This window comes from Mus musculus, chromosome 1, assembly GCF_000001635.26.
Source record: "Mus musculus strain C57BL/6J chromosome 1, GRCm38.p6 C57BL/6J".
NCBI lineage: Eukaryota > Metazoa > Chordata > Mammalia > Rodentia > Muridae > Mus > Mus musculus.
The window spans coordinates 71,581,657-71,599,696 of NC_000067.6; the positions used below are offsets into that span (position 1 = coordinate 71,581,657).

General features: G+C 43.8%; 1 protein-coding gene across 15 annotated transcripts in view; it reads right to left on the bottom strand.

Annotated features, from left to right (window-relative positions):
• Window positions 1-3,816: 3,816 nt before the first annotated feature.
• Fn1 (fibronectin 1) overlaps window positions 3,817-18,040 on the bottom strand; it is a 67,808-nt gene continuing 53,584 nt past the window's right edge. For 3 of the 15 annotated variants that reach the window (NM_001276410.1, NM_001276408.1, NM_010233.2), the window contains 10 exons: window positions 17,947-18,036; window positions 17,559-17,738; window positions 16,718-16,807; window positions 15,625-16,091; window positions 14,008-14,146; window positions 11,415-11,579; window positions 9,111-9,236; window positions 8,442-8,548; window positions 5,174-5,287; window positions 3,817-4,627 (listed from right to left, as the gene is read on the bottom strand). In NM_001276410.1, coding sequence (NP_001263339.1) covers window positions 4,556-4,627; window positions 5,174-5,287; window positions 8,442-8,548; window positions 9,111-9,236; window positions 11,415-11,579; window positions 14,008-14,146; window positions 15,625-16,091; window positions 16,718-16,807; window positions 17,559-17,738; window positions 17,947-18,036 — 1,550 coding nt within the window. In that variant the 3' untranslated portion in view covers window positions 3,817-4,555. The remainder of the gene's footprint in view (window positions 4,628-5,173; window positions 5,288-8,441; window positions 8,549-9,110; window positions 9,237-11,414; window positions 11,580-14,007; window positions 14,147-15,624; window positions 16,092-16,717; window positions 16,808-17,558; window positions 17,739-17,946; window positions 18,037-18,040) is intronic. The other 12 variants (NM_001276413.1, NM_001276412.1, NM_001276411.1 and 9 more) reach the window with 7 other exon arrangements.

Consider the following 18,040-nt stretch of genomic DNA (forward strand, 5'->3'; position numbering starts at 1 on the left):
TAACTTACATAATTCACTTAGGTTATTAGAGCTGAAAATATAAATACCAAACAACTTATTTCATTACAAATCAACTTTGGCCAGGCACAGTTAAAACTTCAAAACTGTTAGTTTCTTTTAAAAGTCTGATAACATTTACTAGTTTTAATAGAGTTATCCTGAATTGTCTGTCTCTAGCCTATATCCAGCCACATCTTTTAATTATGCCTTGGCAATCTGGCTTGCTGAAGGCAGTTCTCAGGGGACAACGTGAGTCTGTGAAGACTTAAGGATCTTTGGAAACACTTAAGTGGCATTCCTGATGAATGTTCCCACTTCGAGAGAACCAGGAGAAAGAGTTCTACATTTCTAATGCTCAGAGAGGGCCCTTAGAAATTTGATGCATGGGGTTGGTGAGATGGCTCAGTGGGTAGGAGCACCCGACTGCTCTTCCAAAGGTCAGGAGTTCAAATCCCAGCAACCACATGGTGGCTCACAACCATCTGTAAGGAGATCTGACTCCCTCTTCTGGAGTGTCTGAAGACAGCTACAGTGTACTTACATATAATGAATAAATAAATCTTTAAAAAAAAAAAAAGAAATTTGATGCATATGTTCTCAAGTAGAGCTATCAGTTTAATGTATTGCTTTGAAAACAAGCAGTATGCTATGTGGCCCACATCTCTCTTCCTGGCACTTGGGAATCTGAAGGAGAATTACAGTGAGTCTAAGGCCAGGTTGGGCTACACAGTGAGATTCCATCTTAAAAGTTCGAAAAACCAACAAGGTTTCGCTGTTGTTGGGCTGTTTGTTTGTTTGTTTTAGATTTATTTTTAGGGGCTGGAGGGGTGGTTTAGTGATTAAGAGCACTGCTGCTCTTGCAGAGGACCTAGGTTCAATCCTCAGTGTGCTGGTGTGTGTGTGTGTGTGTGTGTGTGTGTGTGTGTGTGTGTGTGTGTGTGTGTTTGAGTATGTGCATTCAAGAATGCAGGGATCTTTGGAGGTTACAGGTTTGCATCCACTGGAGCTGGAGTTACAGGCAGTTGACAGCCACTGGATAACGGTGCTGGAAACTGAACTTGGATCATCAGGAGCGGTACTGAGTGAGCCCTTCCCAGCTGAGCCTTCACTCCAACTGCTTATTTTTTTAATCTTAACCACAAAGGTCGTGATTTTTATCTTTCCACATAATAGTCAAAGGGAGTGACTGACTATTCAACTAACTAAATCCTAAGATTTAGGATTACAGTCTGACTCAGTTTCGCTGTTACATTTCAGGGACTTTCTGCTTTGTCCTGTAGTTGGGCAGGCTTGACCATTACAACCAGAACCTGCTCTTTGCATTTGTTTGCTTTGTAGCTTTTTATGCCAGGATCAAATGCTACTACATTTGATCGGGTTGACTTTCAACCTTCTGGGGCTCTTCCTGCCTCTCCTTCCCCAGGGCTGGGATGACAGGTAAGGGCTTCTACACTCTGCTGAGGTTTATGTTGTTAACAATGAAGCAAAATCAAGCTGAGTTGCTTTCTTGACCACTTCGCTTATGAATGTGATTCCCACCCTGCCAGCTCTGCTGCCTTCTTTCAAGGAACTTCAGATGAAGACTTCCTTCAATGAAGTTACGACACACACACACACACACACACACACACACACACACACACACACACACACGCTCGCGCACATGCATGCAAGCGCACACACCATGTCAGACAGCTATTTAATGGCACCTGGATCTGTGTACTTCTATGGGTTGAATGGTAGTGGGGGAACCTGGGTCTCATGTAACCCAGGGTGGCCCCTAGCTCCCCATGTAGTTGATTACCTTGAACTTCTGACCCTACCTCACTTCCCTAGTGCTAGGAGTGCAAGCACGCACTACCACATGCATGCAGTAATGATTGAGCACAGGGTGTCTTCACATATACACTAGCGCTCTGCCAACTCGACCCCATCTCCAGTCCTGTTCTTTAAGACATTGTCATGTAGCCTAGTTTGGCCATGTAGCCCAAATTCAGGCCGGCCTCCAACTCAACAGTCTCCTACCCAGACTTCATAATATTTAGGATTACAGTTGTGTGCCATCATACCTAGTATTCTGTTGTGTTTTTCTTTTGTTCTGTTTTTGTTTGTTTGTTTGTTTGTTTGTTTTTCGAGACAGGGTTTCTCTGTACAGCCCTGGTTGTCCTGGAACTCACTTTGTAGACCAGGCTGGCCTCGAACTCAGAAATTCGCCTGCCTCTGCCTCCCAAGTGCTGGGATTAAAAGCGTGCACTACTACCACTGGTGCCCGGCTTGTTGTTTTTTTTTAAGACAAGATCTCACATGCCAAAGCCCAGGCTTAGCCTAGAACTGTCCAGATTCATGACAATATTCCTGCTTCGACCTCCTAAGCAATGGGATTGAAGGTGTAAACTGACAGCCCCGCTCTTCTGTCGTTTTGATGGATACACTGCAGCTAGCTTGCCAACTATTGGGATGGAGAAGTTGAACAAGCGACAGCTTGGGGGCTGGGCCTACTGTCTGTAAGGAAAGCTCCTATCAGCTGGACTCTGCAAAATTAGCGCTTGAAACCTCCTCCAAATGAGAACTAAAGTCCAATCAATCCAGGTGACCTAGTGTGTTCTTCCAGCAAATGAACCAGGAAAGACATTGTTCTGAATGTGTTCCTTGCCAAGAATTTACAAAAGTGCTCTTCACTGAATATTAGTGTATTTTAAAGTAGTTTTGAATTTTTTGCTAATTAATAATTGTGGTAGTTTGAATGAGAATGCTGTCCCCCACCCCCATAGACTCATGCTTGGTCCCCAGCTGGTTAACTGGTAAGCATTAGGCATCTTCGTTGGCGGTGGAGCCTTGTTGGAGGAGATAGGCCGCTGCTACTGTGCCTGCCACATCATGGACTCACCCCCTGAAACTATAAGCAAGCCTCCACTTACTTCCCTTTTTAAAAGTTACATTGGCCATTGTGTCTTTTCACAGCAACAGGATAGTAACTAAGACGATAATGAACTTTCTACTGTTTTTCTGTGCTATTTACTATTCCAAATGACAGATATTTTAGGTAGGAGTGAACCTAAAACCTCCACCATTCTAGCAAAGTGCTCTACCATTGAACCATAGGTTCCATACTATATACCCCAGGTTCAATATAAAAATTCAATTTTCTAAATCTTGTTCATTGAAAAGGAAATTACTTTTGCAGACCAACTGTATGTAAGTAAACTGAGCTGGGAGTTCAACTCAGACTCCAAGTGTCAGCTAACCTGAATGGGCTAGACTCATGCCATAGCACGGGGGCCCCCAAGCAGAACGCCATTCAAATCATTGGAACAGCTCAGAATCCTGTTTTCCTTGCAAGTGATCTACCTGAATAGGTGTTCATTCAAAGAAGCAAAGGCCTGTGATGATTAAACAGAACTATAGGGCTGGAGAGGTGAGGGCATTTGCCGCTCTGTTATGAGTTCAAATCCCAGTATCTATCTCACAAACACTTGTATCCAGCTCTAAGGGACCCAGCATCCCCTTCTGGCCTCCTGATTTTCATGAGCAGCTACACACACACTTGTATGTATGTACACACACACACACACACACACACGAATCTTATTTCCTTTATACTCCTAACGTGCTAGCTAGCAAGCTTAGCCCACATTTGAATCCATTTAAATCTGATAAGGCAGAACCACAAGTGAGGACACAAAATGACGCAAAGTATCAGTGCTTCTGTAAGGCCAGGCAGGCGCTCATGTGCAGAAACCACCCCAGCCCAACACAGTGCCTCTTCACATGCTTGTAGCATCGAAAAGAAAAAGGACATGCATGAAGACAATTTTTCTCTCCAAACACATGATGTTAAAAAAAAAAAGAAATGACGTCCACATCATGGAATGTAAATCTTTTTATTAAAACACTTGTCTTTCCACAGTAGTAAAGCGTTGGCATGTGCTTATAAAAATAATCACCAACCATAATTATACTGAATTCCTCTTATCAACTGCATACAAAGTGTCTTCAATACAATTTTTTCCGTATAAAAATACTGGGAAAAATTGATAAATAACAAACAGGTAAGAGAAAGGTATTTCTAGGCAATCTGAATTGTTGGGACAAAGTGAGTCCTGTGGGAGGGGTGTTTGAACACACAGCCACAGGCCATGTCCTGACAGTGCTGCAGGTCAGATGGCAAAAGAAAGCAGAGGTGTCTGGGTGACTTTCCTGCTCAAGGTCTTGGGTACTAGCATTCAGTACATTTCCTCCTAGTTGGCTACCTGTGTTTCCCTATTGATCCCAGACCAAACCATAAGAACTTTTGATTCTCTTAAACAACACTGAGCAGTACTGAAACCCTGAAGCAGAACAGGGTGACCAACTGTCACCATTGAGGAGAGAAGTCTCAAAACATCCCACGGGGCGATGCTTGGAGAAGCTGTAAATTGTGCTGAAGCTGAGAACATGGCTCCAGAGCAAAAGGCTTAAGGGTGAAAGGACCACTCAAAGATGGAGGGTCTGCTAACATCACTGGGGTGTGGATTGACCTTGGTAGAGAGACACTTGTAGGGTGGGGCTGGAAAGATTACTCTCGAGAATCGTCTCTGTCAGCTTGCACATCTAGCGGCATGAAGCACTCAATGGGGCAATTTACGTTCTGTCAAAATAGAAGACAAACATTAGTAGCAAATACTCGGAAAACCAAAAGTGTGTGTGTTTCGGGGAGGGTTGAGTGGAGATTTGTGTCACAGGTGTTTTATAGGAAGGATAAATAGTTTCAAAAGACTAGCAATGTACTGAGCAATAGACAATGCTTAGGGATTTAGTAAATTATAACGAGTTATAATTAATTCATGACTTTGTGTGTATAAGGAGCCAAGAGTTAACTTTAATCAAGCAAATGCTGTCTGCTTTGTTCATGAGCCTGAAGTTCATTAACAAGGCTACAGTGGCTGGCCAGACAGCCCCAGGGACACCACCCACACCCTATTTCTACCTCCTCAGTGAGGAGATTATAAGCACTTGCTGTAGCGCCTAGCTCTTTTACATGGATGGGTCCTGAGGACTGGACTCATGAGCAAAAGACTTATCTCCAAATAAAACTCATTTGGTTCATTCAAGAAAAGCATCTATCCACCTGCCCCTGGCTGCATGCAGGGAGAGTCACGGTGGTGGGGGTGGGTGGGGATATGTGTACACTTACAGTGTTTGTTCTCTGATTGTATCTCTGTGTATACTGGTTGTAGGTGTGGCCGGTGGTGCCATCGGGACTGGGTTCAGCAGCCCCAGGTCTACGGCAGTTGTCACAGCGCCAGCCCTGAGAGGAAAGACACGAAGTTAAATGGGGTTTAGGATAACCTGAGGGTATCATGACTGAGTTTCAGCTCTTGCCCATCAGCAGTACAAGCAGTTAATCAGGAGACTGCAATGATGCCTGTGTACAGTCGTAACTCTTACAATAGATCTTGGCTTATTCATCTGTCTACATATGCTTTCCTTTCCGCTGAAATATCCTCCTCACTTCTTTTGCTCTTCTCATCTTTGGTCCTACCTTCCTCCTTGGTAGGCTTTCTGCTCTAGGTGGAAGATTTCTCACAGACCCCTAGGGCTGCGAAATCAGTCACAGTGACTTGAGAGTGTGGGGACAAATGCCATCACTTTCTGGTGAAGGAGAGGAATGACTTGGAAGGAACCAGAAAGGACGCCGTGGGTCCCAGGTAGAACTGGGTACCTGGCCACATTCTCTTTCCAGTCCCTTCTAAAACCTCCCTAACCTATACTATATAGCCTTAGCTCTGGCCAGAGGTGGGGCTGGGTACAGGAAGACACCACAGCGGGCCTGTGCTTCTTCCTGAGTTTTGCTGGCACACATTTGCTTTCTCATCACTCCTGAGCTGGGAGGAGGAAGATCTGGAGCTGATGTGGTGAACGATGGCACCATTAGCAGAAGCCCCAGGGGACACAGAAATGGACACTAGGGGGACACAGAGAGAGGCGCACTCTTGGGGCAAAGTAGTCCTTGAAGTTCACAGAATGGGGGAGTTCATGTTGGTAGCCATCTTTTGCCTAACTAGCAAGACTTTACATTTAGGGTTGAAAACAACAACAACAACAACAACAAAATGAAGAAATAAGGCCAGGCTGGAGAGTGGTGGCACACACCCAGAGGCAGGTAGATCTCTGTGAGCTGAAGGCCAGCCTGCTCTACATAGCAAGTTCCAGGATAGTCAGGGCTACTAGACTCTGTCTCAAAAATAAATAAATCCTACAATCACTTTCTTATAGAATCATTTAAACATCTTTGACGTATTTCTCCATTTAGGAGCCTATTTCCCAGAGGGCCTGCTTGCAGAATCAATAACGATTCTCAAAGACCATAGCAACCGCCACCATGTTTCAGAACTTTAGAGACAGGCATTACCCAAAGAGATTCCCGTTCATAGGGAACAAGAATGGAGTGAAGAAAGACTAAAATCTGCCTCCCAACAAAGCCACTCATTCAGACCATGATGACTGAGTCATATGATCTGCTTCTGTGTGTCTGAGAAAGAGACAGAGAGACAGAGGGACAGACAGTCCACTCCATGAATAACAGATAAAACGAGATTGTCAATCCTGCCGGCTGCCCAGACCTAAGAAGGTTGTGATGATACATAGAGTCTTTCTTGTGGCCACATTAACTGCCCTTCTTCTTTTAAAAAGGATTTATCATATGTTTTTATTTTATGTGATAAGTGCTTGCCTGTGTGTATGTCTGTGCACCATGTGTGCATGATGCTCAAGGAAGCCAGATGAGGACGTCAGTTCTTCTGGGAATGGTGGTTATGGACCATGTGAGGAGAGAAACCAAGTCCAGGTCCCCAGGAGAACAGTGAGTCCCATTAAGCACTGAGCCATTTCTCCAGCTCCCAGATTCATTTTTTTAAAAGGTTATTGTCCATTATGCTACTTTTAATCATTGATGAATGCCAATAGCATTAATGGGTGAACTTCACTGTGGGGGTGAGGGGCATTATTCCTTGTGCCCCAGATTTCTGGGACCCTTTAAGGTCAAGCCCTTTACATAACAATTTAATTCCTAAAAAATTAAGCACATTTATTTACATATGTGTATGTATACACATGTGCCCAAAATGTGTGGAGGTCAAAGGGAAACTTGTGGGACCTGCCCGATCATTTTCTTTTTTTGTTTGTTTCGTTTTTATGAATCAGGGTTTCTCTGTGTAGCCCTGGCTGTCCTGGAACTTGCTTTGTGGACCAGGCTGCCCTCGTACTCAAGAGATCTACCTGCCTCTGACTACTCTGAGTGCTGGGATTAAAGGGATGTGCCACCATCTCCAGCCCCCTATTACATTTAAGTTAAAAGTCATTTTGATATTTCACTTATTAAAAGATGGAGTGGAAGTTGTTGTTATATTGAAGAAGGGCCCACGTTAGACATGACTGAGAATTACTGTCTTAAATGATGGCTTTCCCAGCTTTCCATGAGTCTCCTCCTCAAATCTAATTTCTTACCAAAAGATTCCAGCGGAAGGACTGCCTCGCTGGGCCAGCTCTCCCTAGGCCAGGAAGTATGTAGTCTCTGCTTCCTTCCCTCCCCACTTAATGATAGCTATCCTAAACCCCAGGCGGCTGGTTTATGTTTCTCTTTTCTAGGAAGCCTTCTTGCTGATTGCAGGCCATCCAGAACTGTATTCGTCAAAATCTCCTGTGATTAGCTTGGCTTGGCAGGGTATGCTAATTTGCTGCCTCCAAGTATATCCTCAAGAGCAACGGCCACCCTTCCCTGTGTGTCTATTGTTACTTAGCTCAGTATTAGAGTGATAATAATTTTTAGATTGAACAAAGGCTCAAAAATAGTTAAATTTTCTTAGATCACAGTATTATTAAAAATGTGAACAATACTCAGATGCTAGTCCATCAGCTCAGAGCTGGGGCCTTAGTGCTACACTCCAGGCGAGGACAAACAGGGCAGCCTGAGAATTTTAGTCATGGGAGAAGGTGCTGAAGCTATTATCAACTGGGAGGGACAGACCCATTGTGGTGGTTTGAATATGCTTGGTCCATGGGAAGTGGCACTCTTTGTTAGAGGAAGTGAGTCACTGTGGGGGTGGGCTTTGAGGTCCTATGTTCAAGCTCTACCCAATGAAGAAGAAAGCTTTCTTCTAGCTGTCTTTGTCAGTTCAAGATGCAGAACACTCAGCTCTTTCTAGAGTACCATGTCTGCCTGCACACTGCCAAGCTTCCTGCCATGATGATAATGGACTGAACCTCTGAAACTGTAAGCCAGCCCCAATTAAATATTGTCCCTTATAAAAGTTACCTTGGTCATGGTGTCTCTTCAAAGCAACGCAAACCCTAACTGAGACACCCATCTTAGAGACTCTTCCTAAAAGGCAAGGCTCCTGTGCACAAAGCATATCCATGCTGCAACCTCCTAAGTGCTTTATCTAAACGCCAACCAGGCTTACCCGCTGGCCTCCGAAACACGTGCAGGAGCAAATGGCTCCGAGATATTCTTTCTGCCACTGTTCTCCTACATGGTAGGTCTTCCCATCGTCATAGCACGTTGCTTCATCTGCACGTGGGCACAGAGCAGAAAGGAACAGTTGTAAGACCAAGGACAATCAGGTACACTCAAGTTGATGCATCTGCCCTCGACCTGAATGAGCACGGGCCAAATCTCATCAACTTAGGTGAATCACAAGGAGATGTTCCAAAGCCTTGGTAGACTAGGCCAGATGGAACGATTGAAGTCTTTTTTTTTTTTTGGTTTTTTGAGACAGGTTCTCTCTGTGTAGACCAAGCTGTCCTCCAACTCAGAAATCCTCCTGCCTCTGCCTCCCAAGTGCTGGGATTAAAGACATGTGCCACCACTGCTTGGCTTTGAAGTTATGTTTTAAAAACTGAGTCTACATAGCACTTCACTGCAGATGACCAAAGTGCTCAAGTTGTGAAAGTGCTAAAGTGCTTAGACGTGCCATTCAGTCATGATTCACTTTCTGAAGCAAGCTACTGACTTACCAACCACAGACTGACAAGCCCACCACGTCCAGCCCAGCCTGTAAATGGGTGTTTCGGCTCAGTTAGGAACATGGGAGTACTTAAAAAGTCTAGAAAGCATTTTTAGGATGACGTACGGGGATCACACTTGAATTCTCCCTTTCCATTCCCGAGGCATGTGCAGCTCATCCGCTGGCCATTTTCTCCCTGCCGATCCCACTTCTCTCCGATCTTGTAGTTGACACCGTTGTCATGGCACCATTCTGGAAGGTAGGGACATCGCAGGCAGAGAGTTACTCTGTGTTCTGACTCACAGGATGGGCAGAACACTGGAACAGGACGAAAATCCATACAGAGCAGGAAGTCCAAGATCACATTTCTAATGATGAAGCATTTCTTCATCATAACATTTAATATCTTCCAGGCCAGTGTTAAGACTTAACACTACCACCAAGATCATTTCAGAGGACCAACCAGTGATTCATTCAGCTCCTTTTAAATTTTACAAATATGGAAAATTAAAATGGGATTGGAGAATTAAAAAATATATATTTTAGGTTCGCAGAGATCCTAGATACAAAATAGTTTAATTAAACATTAAAGAGAGGGCAGGCGTCGTCGTGCACGAATTTGCTCCCAGCATTAGGGAGGCAGAGGCAGGCAGATCTCTGAGTTTGAGGACAGCCCTGTCTACAGACTGAGTGTACCACATCCAGGGACACACAGAGAAACCCTGTCTCATGAAACAACGACAAAAGCAAACAAACAAAAACAAACAAGAAGATTAAAGAGAAAAACAGCTGGTGTCACCTGATTCATATAAGTGAAGAACGAACGAATATAACAGCCAACAAAATAAAGACAAATGAAATGAATCAGGCTTGTTGTACAAATAGACAAGTCCTAAGAAGTCACCACGAGCTGTGTCTAATGGCAGATGTAAAAATGCCCTTTAACCTCTAAGATTTATACTAAACAGAGTTCACTTACGACCCTCATCCAGGGCAGTGATTCTTCCACTTTAACAATTCAGCCTTCCTTAAACGATGAGCAAATGTATAAGGCAGTTATGACATATCCAGCAAAGACTGGTGAGTCAGAGGCTCACGGATAAAAATCATTGTATACGTCCACATTTGTACTGAGTTATGAAAAACATGCAAACTTCAGTGCAGTTCACTCTCTGAAAAAGCACCTGGTCAAGGCCAAATGGTGTCCCTCCTGTCCCCAGCATGGTATATTGCCCACTGGGCTCTACCCAACAACACACATTGAAACCAGTCTGGATTTTGCTATTTCATGTAAAGGAAAGGAAAATGTTACACAAAAAACTTTAGAGATCTATTAAATGTCATTCCATGGAATATGGGACCTATAATTGTCCATAGGCCTGTGGATATCTATGATATATGATGAACACATAAAAAAAGCACATTAAAAAGCTAATAATAATTATAGCTCTAAAAACAAAGAATGAATGGTTATATACTCCAATACTAAATCTCTAGAAACATAGATAACTCATAGGATCATTTTCACTAATAATTTGAAATTTTAACCTCTTTAAGATTTGAAAATCAAATTATTTTTCAGTCAAAGTTGATCTTAACATTTATTAGATTTATTGATTTGCATGTGTGTGTACATATGTATGTACATATGGGCCTTAGTGTCCCCCCAGGAATATGTGAAGGTCAAGGGACAATTTGTGGGGACTGGCACCACCTGGGTTCCAGGGATGGGATGCCTAGCCTAGCTCACCAGCCCTGAACTTGATCCTTAAATGTAGAATGCAAACTAGGCGTGGTGGCACACGCCTTTAATCCCAGCACTCAGAAGGCAGAGGCAGGCAGATTTCTGAGTTTGAGGCCGACCTGGTCTACAAAGTGACTTCCAGGACAGCCAGGGCTATACAGAGAGACATTTTCCTTTATACGAGCAATGTTTGGGATATCTGGGTTGTGAGATGTGTGTGTGTGTATGTGTGTGTGTGATGTGTGCATGTATATCTGGTTATGCTGAAAAAGTGGTGTTTGTGAGTATAAATGTTCACCTCTGTCCTTACTCAATACTAAAGACTGAAAAGAATTTGGAGTCTCTGCCTGCCTGTCTCAATTAAACCAAACTCTAATGAGATATTTTTTAACTTCAATTTACATAGAGCTAAACACTACAAGGAGCATATCAACACTACAGATATATTTGTAAGGAATAGTTAGATTAGTACACAACTCTTGAAATGCAGTCATATTGCACAAGTAAAATTTCCCATCATCCTTCTATGATGCAAAATGTTACTTGGAGTCAAACAGTCTACTTCTGTTTGCATCATGTTTGGAAGAGCCCGAGTCTGCCAAACATGTTTCCGTGGCCACCTAGTGCGAACGCATGAGACCAGAAGAGATGGAGGAGTGAGAGGGTGGGGAACGCAAGCTACTCACTAGATGAATCGCATCTGAAATGACCACTGCCAAAGCCCAAGCACTGGCATGTGAGCTTAAAGCCAGCGTCAGACAACCGCTCCCACTCCTCTCCAATGGCGTAATGGGAAACCGTGTAAGGGTCAAAGCATGAGTCATCTGTAGGCTGGTTCAGGCCTTCGCTGACTATGAAGAAAAGAAGGAGAAAGGAAAAAAAGGAGAAGACATTTTATTGACGGTTATTGATGGGGAAACGGCCATACTGTATATTGTGACCTAATCAGCACTAACAACACAGACGTTCTCATCGGCAACACTTTGATGCAGTCAGTAGGCACTTGTCACAGCAGGGTCAAAGGACGTCTTCCTTCATTCCCGTCTTCTGTTTCTCATGACATGAAGCAGATCGTCAGGCATTTTAACTAGCTGAGAATATGGGCAGTGGTGCTTCCCCAAGACACCTGAGTACATGGAGCCAATTAACATTTGTCTGTCTCTCTTCTCTCATCTATTACGGGATAATAATATAACTAGCCCCACTTTTTTGGATCTTGTAAAGGCTACATGAAACTGAGGAATCAAAGCTCTGGACCAGTATCACTATGCAGAGATGACTTACTAACTACTGTTACTCAATAATTAACAATTATTGTTAGATACGTCTTTGCTGTAGTCAATGTCTTAGCATCTTTATATAGCATTATAACACAATCTTTACTTACATTGTAGCTTTTCTTTTGCTAAATAGTTTGAAAACCTAGATGCTTATGGTTACTGTAAAACTAGATAAGACCTGATTTTCAAGTAAGAGAAATCACCACCGTGCAGTTAGGAATAAGTAGAAAAGCTGCAGTGGGTTTCCCAAGATTTCATCCCCGTACTTGGGAGGCAGAGGCAGGCGGATTTCTGAGTTCGAAGCCAGCCTAGTCTACAGAGTGAGTTCCAGGACAGCCAGGGCTATATACAGAGAAACCCTGTCTCAGGAAAAAAAAAATCCTACTTGTGGATAGCTTCTTTTAATAGTGTAAAAATCAAAAGTGCAAATGAAATCAATATTTGAAATGCCTAATATTTCAAAAGCCATCATTCTGGAAGAACTAAAAAGTCTATCCAAAATGTTTTGAAACCAAGAGGACCTGGTAAAGACAGGAGTCGGAAAGAAAACAAAGGGGCTAAAACTCTCATGGGGGTTCACTATTTTAAAATATCTAGGAGGTCTGCCCTAACATTAGGAGCCTGGGCTACATAGCAGTTCAGTCTAGCACACTATATACAAACAGCATACAATACAGTAGGACTGTCTGAAACACACCACACACACACCTTCAAGAAAATGATGTGGAAAACCACAAAACCCCTATGCTTTTGAAAAAAATCCCTTTCAAGTGGCATTTTACTAGTGAAACCACAAAAGGCAAATGCTAATTACTGTGGATGGAACACAGAAGATCTGCCCACTTCTGCATTGCCAGACATGCAACTGCTTAACTGAAGAGTCAAATAATAGCAGTCTTCGCTAAGAGGAAGAAGGCTGAAAAGAAGGCAGTGGTCCTACCCAGAAGTCCTGCTCCCTGGAAAAAGTGGGAGTTAGCCCTTCCAGGGTAAGAGGACTCGGGATCCAGTCTCAGTTAGCCCTTAACTCATGCTCCTTGGTGAATCTTTAGCTATTGCAACTTAAGCCAAATGACACATCACTGGCTTCAAAAGGCTTCTCAGAGTCAGGGTCATTCAACCTTTATCAAAAATTTTCAGGATTAAATTTATTTAACCTTTATTAAGATGTTGCATGCTGGTCATTTAACCTTTATTAAAAGGCTGCATGGGGGTCGTTTCATCTTTATTACGTTTGTATGATGGCCATTTAACCTTTAAGAGCTTGCATGTATATAACATGACATATATAATTTATGTATTAAGACACATATAAAGGGGCTGGAGAGATGGCTCAGGAGTTATGTCACTGGCTCCTCTTCCACAGGACATTACATAGGTTCTAGCACCCACATAGTCACTAACAACCCTCTATAAGTCCAGTTCCAGAGGACCCGGTGTCCTCTTCTGGCCTCCATGGGTGCTGAATGCATGTTGCACACATACATGCAGGCAAAACACCCGTACACATAACATTAAAATACGTAAATCTAAAGAAGAAGAAAACAAAGAAGTATATAAAGTTGAAATTTGGAATGGGAAGCTCTTAGGAAAGCAAAGGGCAATATTGGTAACATTTTACATTAGGTACAAAACCTAAGTCATCACTTAAGATTGCCAAGGAGGACTGTTTATAGGTGTTCGGTTCGGGTTAGGAACGCTTAAGTGGACCACAGTATGGGATGAGAGAATAGTAAAAGGTACAAAAAACCATTGCCTCTGTCAACTGGATCCTCAACAGGAGGGGAAAAATGTATTAGAGTAAATAATATTCATGTCCCTCCCAGGCCTGGCATCCTGTCAATATGTGTTGGTGAACATATGGGTTACATAAGGGGACATCTCTGACTGTTGTGCAATCTCATTTTCCTAAGTTTAAAGCCAACAAAGAACGACAGACCAAGTCTTCTCTGGGCTGATCCAGCAAGAAGCGTGTGCCTCAACAGGCCAGCAGTGTACCTACCAGCGTTGCCCACAGTCACAACCTCTTCCCGAACCTTGTGCCTCCTCTGGTTCTGCAGTGCCTCCACTATGATGTTGTAGGTGACCCCTCTGGTAAGGCCAGTCAGAGTCGCACTGGTAGAAGTTCCAGGAACTTGGAACTATACATCCAAAGCAGGGAGAAAGCATTTCAATGATGAATCGGCATGAGCTTCCTTAGTCTATGAGCAATCCCCCACTCCCATTTAAAAACAGACGAAGGGAGAGAACAGGGCTGTATAGGACTCCCACCTAGTCAAGATGAGATATTAAATGAGTGCAAAAAACCATCGTTTTAAGATTGGGGAGATGGCTCAGTGGTTAAGAGCACTAAATGCTCTTCCAGAGGACCTGGGTTCAATTCCCAGCAGCCACATGGTGGCTCACAACCATCTGTAACTCCAGTTCCAGAGCTTCTGACATCCTCACCCTGACATACATGCAGACAAAACACCAAGGTACATAAAAAATTATTAAAAGAGTAACTTAAAAAAAAATCATTTCTGCTAGATTTTTCTACCTAGGTGTTCCACAATTCCCAGAAACCCTCAGCTATACCAGCTTCCTCTGAATCCTGTGGCCACTAGAACTCCTGGAAAAAAAGCCCCTTCATAAACATGAGTGCCACAGACAGACAACATGTGCCATGTAAGGTGCCAACACAGTAGAACTTGGGTTTTCCTAAAATACCGGCACATCCCCAGACTAAAGTTTCTAAGCTAATAAATGTCCTAGGGTACAGTCAATTTTAAAATTTCTGCCACTTTCTAAAAATAACACAATAAAAATTGATTCTAGCACCTGTGGGACAAATTAAAGAAGAGAGTTTTGGAGAATCGATCTCTCATAACAGCTGGTCCCCAACGGTTCACCTCGTCTTCCTAGACACGTAACAGCGTGCCTCTTCAAGGACAGACGCCAAAGGTGGCATTTCAAACTTCATATAAATTACTTTTCCTCTACTTCCTAAGATAATTGTTTCATCCATCTCACTAAGTAGTCTCCAGTGTATGAGAATAATAAAAAGAATTTCGTTTTCTCTACTGCGTGACGCTCAGTGATGCTCTCTGAGTCAAACAACCTCCAGTCAGAGTCGTAGCCTCTGCCCTGGGAGGGTGGGTATACTGGCTGGTGTTATGTGTCAACTTGACACAGGCTGGGGTTATCACAAAGAAAGGAGCTTTAGTTGGGGGAAATGCCTCCATGAGATCCAGCTATGGGGTATTTTCTCAATTAGTGATCAAGGGGCAAAGGCCCCTTGTGGGTGGGACCATCTCTGGGCTGGTAGACTTGGGTTCTATAAGAGAGCAGGCTGAGCAAGCCAGGGGAAGCAAGCCAGTAAGGAACATCCCTCCATGGCTTCTGCATCAGCTCCTGCTTCCTGACCTGCTTGAATTGCAGTCCTGACTTCCTTTGGTGATGAACAGCAGTATGGAAGTGTAAGCCGAATAAACCCTTTCCTCCCCAACTTGCTTCTTGGTCATGATATTTGTGCAGGAATAGAAACCCTGACTAAGACAGTGGGCATCAGACATGAAGCTGTGGTTGTTTCTGAAGACACAGTTACATAGAGAGACACTTTGCAAGGGCTGTCATGTACCTGTAAGGGCTCTTCGTCGGTGCCAACTGGTTGGCATGAAATGATGTACTCAGAACTCTCCTGGAACGGCGTCCAAGAGATGGTTGTCTGAGAGAGAGCTTCCTGTCCTGTAGAGGCATTTGGATTGAGGCCCGGAACATGAGGATAGAGGTGGTAGTCTACGTCTCCCCTGGGAACATGACCGATTTGGACCTCCTCATCTACATTCGGCAGGTATGGTCTTGGCCTAAGCCTGACGGGGGTGGCCGCAGTGGGTGGCGTTGTCCGCCTAAAGCCATGTTCCTCAAAGATCATTTGTTGCCCAACACTGGGTTGCTGGTGGGTTGTGCCAGGAAGCTGAATACCATTTTCGGTGTCATACCCAGGGTTGGTGATGAAGGGGGTCTTTTGAACTGTGGAGGGAACATCCAAGATCTCTGGTCCATGAAGATTGGGGTGTGGAAGGGTAACCAGTTGGGGAAGCTCATCTAGCCAAGAGAGGTTAGAGCCAAAAAAGCAAAGCGCAAAAGTTAAGCTCGAAGAAGAAGCAACCAATCACTGTCAACCCAGGCAACAACTGTTTATCAACCCGATCAGAGCTCCCACACAACCAGCGGTTCTCAGATCACAAAACACTCTTAGAGAAAGAAATCGTGATTTTTTTTTTCTCACAGATTTCTTTATAGTTCAGACAGAAAAAAAAAAAAGTTAGTATGAATTCTCATACAGACAAAGCTTTGAACCGCTGAGCCCCACAGAAAGCCATCTCTGCTCCAATTAAGGCTTTGCAACGAACTGAAGTGTTTGAAGTTCAGAAATCAAATAATAAATAAATCGACCCAAATCAGAAAGGTTTTACTCCCACCATTATAAAGCTTCCCCCCCCTTCCAATTCAAACTATCTAGTTTGAATCTCTGCAAGGTAAACGAAGCTTAAGGTTGTAGAAAAAGAAATAAATCAGACATTTTTAGAGCATGTTAGGTGATTCCTGTCAAAGAGTAAAATATATAAGCCACTCTGCTAGGGAAATAAAAAAAATCCGTGAGAGATGTGTGATGTGTGGAAATGTAGAGACTTCACCCTGCAAAGCAACCACTGGTTATGAGTCTTTACCTGTCTTCTTCCTCCCAATCAGGGGCTCACTCTTCTGATTGTTCTTCAGGGCAATGACGTAGATGGTGTACTCGGTTCCTGGCTCCAGACCTGATGGGAAACGCGGCCGTTTCACTCACGTTGGCGGGCACGGCCAGTGATTGGCTCAGCAGAGGCGACTGGGGAGCAGGCATTCCTGCCAGCTGCCTGTGAAGTCTTTCAGCTTCACTCCTTGTTTATCTACTCTGCGAACCCCAAAGCCCCTTGGCTAGTTAGTCATTTCACAACCACAGCTGATACTTGAATGAGCAGTTTCATGGCAACCTTCCTAGAGGATTCTTTCAGCCTGTAGATAAACTATCTATACTGTGGGCCGACAATGAAATATGTATTTGGGAGAGGCCATCAGAGACTTCAGACTTCTATTTAGGTCTAATCTCAGACAGCTGTCAGTGACAGAGCAAAAATTAGGATGTCTTCTGCTTAAGTCTTCCCATATCAGACTCTTATTTTCTTCTTCAATAAATGCAACAAAGAAGCTGTGATCTCCTTATATCTGTGTGTTTTAGAGACTTCAACATCCAGGAGAATCTATACACACAATTTATCCTATGGGGGAGGGGGGAATAATGAAGAATTTACACCAGAGTGTAATACATCACAGCTGTGTCATAGGACGGCACTGAAATTGCATGCTCAGTTGCTCATATCTCTTGAGAAAACTACTGTCCCTAAACAGAACATCTAGAGTGCTGGGCACCTCATTCTCATGAAATAGCATCAAAGACACAATTGGGGAGTATTATGGACTTGGGGCATCTATGATTAAGGGGGGAAAAAAATCACAGTGTGGAAGCAATACCAGTAATGGTGGCCTCCGTGACACCAGGGCGGGGCCGAGGGACCACTTCTCTGGGAGGGGATCCAGGCTTCTCATACTTGATAATGTAGCCAGTAATCCTGGCACGGGGCGCCTGCCATGACACCAGCAAGGAGTTGGGTGTGGTGGTCAGGAACCGCAGGTTGGATGGTGCGTCGATGGCTGAAAGGCAAGCAAAGTGACACCTTAGAAAAATGAATGTCCATTCTCACAGTTGAGCCCAGCCCTAGCGAACAGAGGAGGAGAGAGAGAATCAGAGAGTCCCGGGAGCCAGAACATGGAAATTCCAGCTCCCTAACTGTTTCTAAACTTGACGCGGCTGATTACAATATGCAGCAGCTGACATTTCCTCCATAGAAAGCATAGTTACCGGTGGAGGCATCGATGATCACGGGCGAGCTCCGGGCATTGTCGTTCAGAGTGTACAGGTGGATCTTGTAGTCAGTGCCTGGCTGTAAACCTGG